The 11,427-nt window shown below is 43.0% G+C and overlaps 1 protein-coding gene across 1 annotated transcript; it reads left to right on the top strand.

Annotated features, from left to right (window-relative positions):
• The first annotated feature begins 8,773 nt into the window (after window positions 1-8,773).
• Window positions 8,774-10,622, top strand: LOC113013557 (zinc finger BED domain-containing protein 4-like). Its single transcript, XM_026154567.1, has 3 exons — window positions 8,774-9,322; window positions 9,429-10,026; window positions 10,222-10,622. Exons 1-3 carry the CDS (start codon window positions 8,864-8,866, stop codon window positions 10,542-10,544), a joined length of 1,380 nt encoding a protein of 459 aa, XP_026010352.1. The 5' UTR covers window positions 8,774-8,863; the 3' UTR covers window positions 10,545-10,622.
• The last annotated feature ends 805 nt before the right edge of the window (window positions 10,623-11,427 follow it).

Here is an 11,427-nt window from a genome sequence, read left to right as displayed (position 1 = left end):
CAAAGTGGATTTAGTGGATCATGGTGCTGATGACCTTGCTTTTCTTTTGGATCACTTCTCCACAGTCCTGAGAAGATAACTGGTGGATTGCTACGATATCATGTTTGGTGGTAATAGATATGTTGTTCATTTGAACACTGATTAGCTGTGTAATCCACATCATTTTCAGAAATGGTGTAAACGCAGAGCTTGCAAAATAAGAGTTTGTAAGCTTGAAGCTGTTAATTGCTAGGATGTTCAAAGACAAGACCTATCTCAGGCTTTGGAAGCTCATGTTAAGCAGAGAGCCATACTGCTCAGAGTACAATGTTGATGATGTTAAGTGTTCAGCTGTAAGAACTCAGACTGCACAATCCCTAGCTAGGTCTTAAAAGTAAAATATATGTAATGTTGCTGTTATTCACTTCTGCAGCATAAATTGTTTTTCTGATAATCTTCTTTGATGACTCTGTTTCTTTAAGTGTTTTGTGTATTGTAACATATTTCCAAGTATTATTTTAATTATGATTATTTGGTACAAAAAAATGGAGTCGGGGAAAGAAAGCTATGACTTTTTCTGGGTTCCATCCATACTAGTGATGTGATGTCACAAACGGCACGTACAAACTCCAAAACACGTACAAAAGACAACAGAAGTGCTCCAGGATGCTACGTGCAGTGTTGAGCTTCTGTTACCTAGTGGCTACACAAGGTAAATGAACTATTTTTTTTAAATTATTTGAATTATGATGAGACAAACTATAGGACAACTAGAGTCATGGTGCCACGACAATAACTTGGTCTTAAACACCAAAAAGACCAAGGAGATCATTGTAGATTTCCGGAAGAGGGGTCATAACAACCATCTGTCTCTCTTCATTGGCAGTGAGGCGGTGGAGAGGGTGAGCAGTTTTAAATTCTTGGGGGTAACTGTGACCGAGGACCTGTCCTGGGGCAACCATATCACCTCAGTTGTACGGAAGGCCCAACAGCGCCTCTACTACCTGAGGAGACTGCGGAGCGCACACATTCCCAGATCTCTGATGTTGAACTTCTACAACTGTGCCATCAGCAGCGTTCTGACGTATGGATTTCTAGTGTGGTTCCCCAGCTGCACCAAGGCCGATCAGCAAGCACTCCAGCGGGTGGTGAAAGAAGCTGGCAGAATTATTGGAACAAGTCTGCCAGAGATCAGTAATATCTTCCCCACTCGCTGTCTGAGGAGGGTGCACAGTATCCTGCGGGACCAACATCACCCTGCGCGCCACCTTTTCCATCTGCTGACCTCAGGGAGAAGGTACAGGTCTATACAGGCCAGAACATCCAGACTGGCCAACAGCCTGTATCCACAGGCTGTGAGGCTCCTGAACTCTCTGCCCCCCTCTCACGGACAATAACCATATCCAACTTCTTAATAGCAATGAACTGGTCTGCATTGGTGCATCATATTTTTATTTTCTTTCCCCCTCCTGCCCCCCCCCTCTCTTTCTTAAATAGATAACTATCATATCTGATATCATATCTCACAGTACAATAATATTGAATGGGTTGCATTGTTGTATTTTGTCATGTTTCTCAGGTCTTTGTCTGAGTTTCTACGAACATTATTGCTAAGGATTGTCTTATTGCATTGGAGTCACACTGGGTTAAATATGTACACTTGGGTTTTAAGGGGTATTTATTATTTTCTTCTTTTTTTGGGTTGTATGGAAGCCCCAAACGCAATTTCATTGTTCTTGACAATGACAATAAATAAATAAATACTAAATATATATGTGTGCTTGTGTATAAATACACAAACAATACACATATGCTTTCAATTGTGTAATTTAAGTGATCTAGGTAGCTCTGTTTTGGAAGTTCAGTTAATGCTAGAAACGTGTTTTGGAGTTTGTACGTGCTTTGTCTCTAGTAGTGATGTGTCGGTCGTGAACAAAAGAGCAGGATTTTTGACGTGAACGACGCGAGCCGACTTATCGTGAGCCGTGGGTTTTTCTTTTTTTTCTCTCACCCTCTCTCTCGCTTTGTGCTTAGTAGTGATGGGTCGGTTGCGAACGAAATGGCTCTCAGAGCCAGGTCTTTGACGTGAACGACGCGAGCCGGCTCCTTATCGCGAGCTGTATTTTTTTTTTCCTCTCTCTCACCCTCTCTCTCTCTCTCTCTCACTTTTTTCTGCTTCACTCAGCATGCGAGCCTTGTGCTTTACGCTGGGAAGAGGCGGGAGGTAGTGGTGGTGGGGGGGGGGGGGGGGGGTAGTTACACTCAGTAGCACAGGAACAGAGTGGGAGAGACAGAGAAAGAGCCAGGGACAACAACGTCACATTAGAAAGGTATAGTAATCATCCACAACTATTTTTGGTTGCAGATGATAAAGGATTCAGAAAGTTTATTCATGCAGGTCCATATGACAGAGAATGTGCATGTTCTTTTTGTTTTAATTTATATTTAATTGTGTTGTGTTTTGCAGTGTTTTGTGTTGTTTCACTTTAAATTGGTTTAAAAGGAAAAAGCTGAAAATTTAAATAGTTAAAAGTTGAAATGTGAATAGTTGATTTTCGTATTATATGATTTATTTATTACATTTTATGTGGAGTGAATAAATAAAATTATATTTACGGTGGCCCCTACAGACAAAGCACATATGAACTCTGAAGCACGTACAAACCCTGGAGCACATACAAACACCAAATCACGTACGAACTTTTTAACATTAGTAATTCCATCCATCCATCCATCCAGCTTTATCCGGGGCCGGGTCGCGGGGGCAGCAGCCTAAGCAAAGAGGCCCAGACCTCCCTCTCCCCAGCCACCTTCTCCAGCTTATCCGGGGGAATACCAAGGCGTTCCCAGGCCAGCCGAGAGATATAATCTCTCCAGCGTGTCCTGGGTCTGCTCCGGGGCCTCCTCCCGGTGGGACATGCCTGGAACACCTCACCCAGGAGGCGCCCAGGGGGCATCCTTGTCAGATGCCCGAACCACCTCAGCTGGCTCCTTTCGATGTGGAGCAGCAGCTGCTCTACTCTGAGCCCCTCCCGGATGGCCGAACTTCTCACCCTATCTCTAAGGGAGAGGCCAGCCACCCTTCGGAGGAAGCTCATTTCCGCCGCTTGTATCCGCGATCTCGTTCTTTCGGTCACTACCCACAGCTCGTGGCCATAGGTGAGGGTAGGGACGTAGATCGACCGGTAAATTGAGAGCTTCGCTTTTACACTCAGCTCCCTCTTCACCACGACGGACCGGTGCAGCGTCCACATTACTGCAGCCCCAATCCGTCTGTCGATCTCCGGCTCCCTTCTCCCATCACTCGCGAACAAGACCCCGAGATACTTGAACTCCTCCACTTGGGGCAGAAACTCATCCCCGACCCGGAGTGGGCACTCCACCCTTTTCCGGCTGAGAACCATGGCCTCAGATTTGGAGGTGCTGATCCTCATTCCCGCTGCTTCACACTCTAGTGATGGGTCGTTCGCAAACGAAATGGCTCTTAGAGCCGGCTCTTTGACGTGAACGACGCGAGCCGGCTCCTTATCGCGAGCCGTCACGTGTGTTCTTTTTTTTTTTCTTTCTCTTACCCTCTCTCTCGCACTTTTTTTCTGCTCCACTCAGCATGCGAGCCTTGTGCTTTACGCTGGGCAGAGGGGGAGGGGCAGTAGTTACACTCAGTAGCACAGGAACAGATCCAGAGGGGGAGAGAGAGAAAGAGAGCCAGGGACAACAACGTCACATTAGAAAGGTATAGTAATCATCCACAACTATTTTCAGTTGCAGATGGTAAAGGATTCAGAAAGTTTATTCATGCAGGTCCATTTGACAGAGAATGTGCATGTTTCTTTTTGTTTTCATATTTTAATTTATATTTAATTGTGTTGTGGTTTGCAGTGTTTTGTGTTGTTTCACTTTAAATTTGTAAAAGGAAAAAGCTGAAAATTGAAATAGTTAAAAGTTGAAATGTGAATAGTTGATTTTTGTATTATATGATTTATTTATTACATTTTATGTGGAGTGAATAAATAAAAGTATATTTACGGTGGCCCCTAGAGACAAAGCACATACAAACTTCAAATCACGTACGAACTCTGAAGCATGTACAAACTCCAAAACACGTAAAAACTCCAAAACACGTAAAAAGACGTACAAACTCCAAAACACGTACAAACACATACAAACTCCAAAACACGTAAAAACTCAGAAGCACATAAAAACTCAAAACACGTACAAAAGACAACAGAAGTGCTCCAGGATGCTGGGGGCAGTGTTGAACTTTTGTTACCGAGTGGCTACACAAGCCAGCAAGTACCAATGACTGGATTTGTTGTGTGGTAGTAACAGGTAAATGAACATTTTTTAAAAAATTATTTGACTATATATGAGTGCCTGTGTATAAATACACAAACAATACACACATGCTTTCAATTGTGTAATTTAAGTGATCTAGTAGCTCTGCTTTGGAAGTTCAGTTCATGCTAGAAATGTGTCTTGGAGTTTGTACGTGTTTTGTCTCTAGGGGCCACCGCATATATTTATATATAAACATATATAAATAAAACCACTTTTTTTACGTTAGTAATTCCTTTTGTGCATAATTTTATAATACTGTTAATAATAAATTAATTAAAGCAACAAAACAACCTGAAGAGCCGGTTCGGAGCCGAAAGAGCCGGCTCTTTTTAGTGAGCCGAACCGAAAGAGCCGGTTCTCTAAAAAGAGCCGGAAATCCCATCACTATCACACTCGGCTGCGAACCGTTCCAGTGCATTAGTAATTCCTTTTGTGCATAATTTTATGTTATTGTTATTAATAGATTAATTAAAGCAACAAAGCAACCTGAAGAGCCGGTTCGGAGCCGAAAGAGCTGGTTCTCTAAAAAGAGCCGAAAACCCCATCACTAATGTCTAACACATTACTTTACACTACTATACCTCAGTCTTAATTTTTGCTCTTATTTAACATGCGAAGCACATAATAAAAAAAACAAAATTCCTGAACCATAGTAAAGGGACCTCTGGCTAATACGTCGGGTTCGGTGTCAGGCTTGTAGCTGAAACCTAGCTTTACATTGTTGTCTGGGTCAACATTTCTGGTGAGAGACAGAGAGAGGCATTGAAAGGCTGCTCCAACTGGACTTATTTTTCAGAGGAAAACACTAACACAATGTACAGTCCCATCAACTGGGCTCGTCAGGAACTCTTATTGGCTGCAGTGGTTATTATCATATTTACATGCTTCCATCTCCCGTTTCTCGTCAGTGACAACTCATACTTTTCCACCCTCATTTTTCTCCCTCCCTCATGCTCACAGACACATAAGGGGTATGGCAGTCCATTCTCCCTGCAGTATAGACTACACTGCCTATGAGGCTACATGTTTTAGGGTGATGCCTGTAGCCAATGATCCCTCTAATTTTTCATGTGTCTGAGCGAACACACAAACCCCCTGAGCGGTCCCTTGAGCTACTGTGAGTGACAGCAGACGTGTGCACTGTGGTCACGCCAGCATCGAATCCATCCAAGTTACATGGTAGTGATGGCCCGCTTGAAGCTGACGCTCCGGAGCTTGTGTCGAAAAAAACAACACACTGGTTCAGAAGCACTGTGTCGAGGCTTGATTCGTTTGGCAAAAGTCACGTGACCAGTGACGTCCGAAGCTTCATTACGCACGTAACTGCTTCGGTACCTGATTCAAACGGATATAAGGAAGTGAATCATCCACGGGATTCGTGGAGTGTGTTGATGGTGATAGAGAGCGAGGAGGTGATCATTCCACTGACAGATATGGAGCCAGCGAGGAAGAGAGGACGTTCTGGCGTGTGGGAATATTTTGAGTTGATTTTGCTCAATTCATTTTATCTGCCAAAGTGAAACACCTGAAATGTCCAAAATCATGTTTTCATAATGTAAATATCATTACAGCATATGACTTTAGGAACACTTCCATGTGAATTAAAGCTAATGAAGACTACAAAAATGTATTTGACACTATACGTAAATTACATTGCTACAGTTTAGAAAATCATTTTGTTTATTGTTTTTAGGTGATAGTCTGCAGGACCCAGGAATACCTGCATATCTACCAGCTTGCAGTGTAGTTCCTGCACTCCACAGCCTCTTCTGTTCCATGCAAGTGGATTTTCTCCAAGGCAGGAGAAACTATTTCTAAGAAAAGAAACAGACTCAGCCAGCGCACAGTAACACTAATCCTCTTTTTAACTGTAAATAACAAAAGGGCTACCTGACATAGATCATGTTTTTACTTTGCAAGTTCTTGATTAGGGGTGGGTTTTGATTATCGCTTTTCTGATTACATCCATCCATCCATCCATTCGCTTCCGCTTATCCTTTTTTCAGGGTCGCGGGGGGCGCTGGAGCCTATCCCAGCTGTCATAGGGCGAGAGGCGGGGTACACCCTGGACAGGTCGCCAGTCTGTCACAGGGCCAACACACAACCAGACAACCATTCGCACTCTGATTTCTGATTACAATCCATGCTAAATTGAATAAAGTGATATTGATTCATTACAATCCTGTGTCGATTTGTAAATTAACGTTATTATGCCTGAAACGCCAGCATATCAGGTTAAACCTCACAACATGTCGTCAAACACCATACAGCTAAAACAGTAACTGGGAGCAGGTTTACGGATTCTGCATACAAACGTGAACACAGAGCGCGGACCCGACGCGTCAGAATCAGATTTTGGTGTGTTGTCGGGTCCGCGCTGTGTTTGCCTCTTTTTTCTTCGCTGGCTTCTGCAGCTGCAGGTTTCATAACTCTCTGTTTACATCTCTAATTAAGTCTCACATGTGTCAGCTTTCTTTTAATAGATACGAAATTATGGATATATACTGATAAATGACCAGAATTGTAATATTTCTGACTGAGGCAAAACTTTCCAGATTCCAATCAAATTGAATCGGATCCTGTATCGAATCAAAATGATTCTACATACTCAGCCCCCTAAGCATTTTCCCTTTCCAGTTCACAATCAATCCCACCCCTAGGTCAAAAATGTGTATACGACAATTGGCCTAATCTAATATTTTGTATGAACCTGTCCAGCTGTCCAGTGATTAAATGACAAGTAGATGGAGGCAGGACTTCACAGCAGGGACATACTCCATAATCTGCTGTGCATTATCATATGTATATTATATATATTGCTCACTTATTGTATTTACCAACATCAAGGAGTTATGAGCAAAGAAAGGCCACACCATAGTGCATGTTTAAATAGGGAAAGTTTATTGATCAAAATGTATTACGCAAATACGCATTACATTTTTTTCAGCCCCCCCCAATCGAGAAAACAAAACCAATTACATGTTCAAAGCAACGGAACGGTGGCCTAATATCAGAGAGAACTCCACTCTTGAGTGAGCAGTGATGATTGAGCAGTCCGTTTTATTTTGCAGATTCAAGCTGCTCTTCAAAATATTCGCCACCAGATGTCACCAGAGAGGACTGTGTTGAAAAGCTTCGAGTAATGAACCGTTTTTCAATACAAGCTTCAGTGCTTCGGAAAGCTTCATTTGGCCATCACTATTACATGGTTTATTAAAATAATCAAATTACAGCAATTACATTTATGTTAGACTACTTTTACTACACATACCTGTGTAGTGTTGTTAACACTGTTGGAAGTAAACATAACTTGAACTCTGACTTGTATTATGAGTATGAGTCTTTGGTCTGGGAGAGAGTCCTGCAATACTGTCTGCAAAATTCAGTATATTGTTATGGAACGGCTGTGTAGTGATGGGACGTTCTGTATCGAGGCTTCGGAGCGTGTGTTGAGTAATGGAGGGGGCGTTTCCGCGAAGCGCGTATCGAGGCTTGCTTCATTTATGGGAGGAGCTGAAAATGATGACGTCCGAAGCCTCGCTGCCCGGCTGTACCACGTGACTGGTTCAGGAAGCGGTTCGAACGTTGCCGCGAGCCATGACAGCGATATAAACCCCTCAGACTTCATTCAAAATGTGGGTGTTTGATGGAGAGTTGCGGTTAGTGAGAGTTAGAGACAGTTTGGAGAGAGTTAGAGACAGTTTGGAGAGAGTTAGAGACAGTTTGGAGAGAGTTAGAGACAGTTTGGAGAGAGTTAGAGACAGTTTGGAGAGAGTTAGAGACAGTTTGGAGAGAGTTTGGAGAGTTGGAGGTATAGGAGAGTGAGTAGAGAAAGTCAGGAGAGAATGGAGCCAGCTACGAAGAGAAGGATGTCCTCCCCTGTGTGGGAACATTTTGAGCTTATATCTCCCAACAAGGTATGTAAATTTCCACAGAAGATGTATTTTCATAATACTGATGGTGCAATAAAACCTATGTTAAGCTGTCTGTACTTTTGTACAAGGTGAGGTGTTTGCTATGTGCCAGGGAGCTGGGATATAACAACAACACCTCATCCATGCTTAGGCACTACAGAGCTATGCATGAGAATAAGGGGGACACCGATTGTGGAGCAAAACCAGGTGAGCCATCAAATGCCATGATAATATAGCATGCTGTAATGTTACTAAATGATATAACAATATCATACAATGCAATAAGTGACGTGAGTGATATTTATATTTGTGCTTTGTTTTTATTGTCATTCCTCAGGAGAACAATCTCAAATAGATGAAGACCTGGTTAGCATGGTGATTGAGGACTCCCAGCCATTTAGCATTGTGGAGGACAGTGGATTTAAAAGATTTGTCAAATCATTAAATCCTAGTTATGTTCTCCCCACTAAAAAGGTCATAAAAGCAGTGAACATTTAGTTTCTACAGAGTAAAATGTGAACAGGCAGGACTGAGGCTCAAAGCCTCAGTGTGTAGCTACACTACACACTGCTTCACAGCCACGTCGTACTTGTGAACAAAATGTTTCTACTTTCCTTTAGGCCCTGAAAGTCATGGTGGAGGCCAGGTACCAGGAGATGAAGGTGAAAGCTAAGGCCAGCATTGAGAAGGCAGCAGCTGTGAGTCTGACATCAGATATGTGGACCTCCATCAACACAGAGGCCTATCTTGCAGTCACCTGCCATTTTGTTGATGAGTCCAGCACATTAAACACCGTTGTTTTAGGAGTGCAATATTTTCCTAATGCACACACTGCAGAAAACATTGCACATGTGAAAGGCACACTCATGGCAGAATGGGCAATTACTGACAAAGTCACATGCCTAGTAACAGATGGGGCTGCCAACATGGGGGCTTGTGCAAGGGAGCTAAGACTTAAACATGCCATATGCATAGCTCACACCCTGAACTTAGTGGTGAAGAAGGCCCTTGACCAGACCCCTGAGCTCTCTGACATCCGAGCCAAGTCCAGGAAGATCGTGGGATATTTCAGGAGCAGTACCTCTGCAAAGGTAACTTCTTAAGTGGCTTAATTACAGTTTCTTTAATGCTACTTATGTGTATAGTTCTGCTCCCTTGACAATCGAATGTATGCTTTTTCAAATTGTATTTTGTAAGGAGAGGCTTTCAGTCGTGCAGGAACAACTAAGGAAGCCTCAACACAAACTACTACAGGAGGTGGAAACCCGCTGGAACAGCACTTACAATATGCTGGAAAGACTTTTTGAGCAAAGGGAGCCAGTGGGTGCTGCTTTGGCAAGTCTCACAACAGACATCCCACCTCTGTCATCTGCGGATTTTGGTATAATTTCAGAGTGTCTGGTTGTCCTAGCACCATTTAACGATGCAACCACTGAGCTCTCTCAGGAAAAAAGGGTGTCTGGGTCAAAGGTCATACCTTTGCTCACTATGCTGGATCATTGCCTCAATGAACAAATGGTAGAACCACCATCCATTGGATCTTCTCTGGCTCAGATGCTGAGGATGCTATTGAGAGAGAGGCTAGATAAAATACAGACCATGAGCATTATGTTCCTTGCGACACTGCTGGACCCAAGGTTCAGAAAACTCGGGTTTCTCAGCCCTACAAGAGCTAGCGAAGCAGAAAAAAGACTGAAAGCAGAATGTGCTTCCGTAATGAGGGCCTCCACCACCTCTTCCTCCGCACCACCACCACAGCCATCAACGTCACAATCTGTTGAGGCTGTTTCCCACGGTACCATTGTTATTGCATTGTAGTTGCATTTATATAAACTGAATGTTGGGTTTTCCACTGTATCTATTATTGTATGATCTACTGTACAATATAAAGCGCCTTGAGGTGACTGTTGTTATTATTTGGCACTATAGAAATAACATTGTATTGGAAATTGAATTGGTAGTATCTCATGAGACTCTCCTTTTTGTTTAGGTAACAACCTGTGGCGTCGCCTGGATGAGAGTGTCAGGCAGACACAGACACAAAATGTGACAGCAGACGCAAATATTGAGGTCCAACGGTACATGATGGAGCCAAATATTGGAAGGCTGGAGGACCCCCTTAAATACTGGGGGAGGCAGAAATATGTCTACCCTCACTTATATAAGTTAGCACTGACATACCTGTGTACCCCTGCCTCATCTGTGCCCTGTGAGCGAGTGTTTTCAAAGGCAGGGGAAATATTGTCCAAAAGAAGAAATCGCCTACGACCTGCCACAGTGGAGAAACTGTTGTTTTTAAATAAAAACCAATGATGTGTCCCCTAAACATTATTCACTGTCCTTGCCTCAATGTTACAAAAGCACACCCAATGTCCACACCTCACCTCACAGTGAATGATCATTTCCATCTTAGGCATTTCCAAATGATCATTTTCCATACTGCCATGACTACAATATAGATGTTTTACACACTCCTTTTGTTGATGACATTTACAGGCTGTGTGCAAAATGCCACACTCTTTAAATTCATGCCAGCTATTATTTTTACATCCAGTAGGTGTCCTGCTAGAGCAAATGAACCTTCATGAAGCTTCGCGTTGGGGTGAACCGATTGGCTGAAAAGCTTCAGTGCTTCATGGGGCTTCATCTGCCCATCACTACGGCTGTGTGCAGGCAGGAAAGGGACCCAAAGTGCAGACTCCAGAGTAAGACATGAACTCAAAACAGGCAACAAAACCGAGACTCCAAAAAACAAATTCAGGCAAACAGAGAGAACACACAGCATAATAAACAGTAGATCACAACACGAACAAACTGAAACACAGGGCTTAAATACACAGAGGGAGCAATCAGGGAATGGGTAACAGGAGGGAAACACAGCTGGGGCAAATCAGGCCTAACGAGACAAAGGAAGCACAACCAGACACATTTACATGACACAAAGACTTTCAAAGTAAAACAGGAAACATAACACAGACTTTACTTACAGACACAGACTCACAGGCAGGCACTACAACAGAGGGAACAGAGATGTGGGTCCAGGGCAGACACAGAGACATAAACCATAAAATAGAACTCTAACAAAGAAACCAAAGACTAGAAATGATAAATAATATAATAAACTCAAAACCCTGGGCATCCTAACATAAATAATGACCAATGTTGGGCAATTGATTATATAGTTACTTCATCAAAT

Source organism: Astatotilapia calliptera, chromosome 3 (assembly GCF_900246225.1).
Source record: "Astatotilapia calliptera chromosome 3, fAstCal1.2, whole genome shotgun sequence".
In the NCBI taxonomy this organism is placed as follows: Eukaryota; Metazoa; Chordata; class Actinopteri; order Cichliformes; family Cichlidae; genus Astatotilapia; species Astatotilapia calliptera.
Note: the sequence above shows the minus strand (reverse complement) of the source record. Positions and strands in the feature narration are given on the sequence as shown.

What these genes read in the sequence shown, in the direction of transcription:
- LOC113013557 (XM_026154567.1), top strand. Translation starts at nt 8,864, where the DNA reads ATGGTGGAGGCCAGGTACCAGGAGATGAAGGTGAAAGCTAAGGCCAGC. An exon ending in GGAGCAGTACCTCTGCAAAG is followed by an intron (nt 9,323 to 9,428) that starts GTAACTTCTTAA and finishes GTATTTTGTAAG; the next exon opens with GAGAGGCTTTCAGTCGTGCA. An exon ending in TGTTGAGGCTGTTTCCCACG is followed by an intron (nt 10,027 to 10,221) that starts GTACCATTGTTA and finishes CTTTTTGTTTAG; the next exon opens with GTAACAACCTGTGGCGTCGC.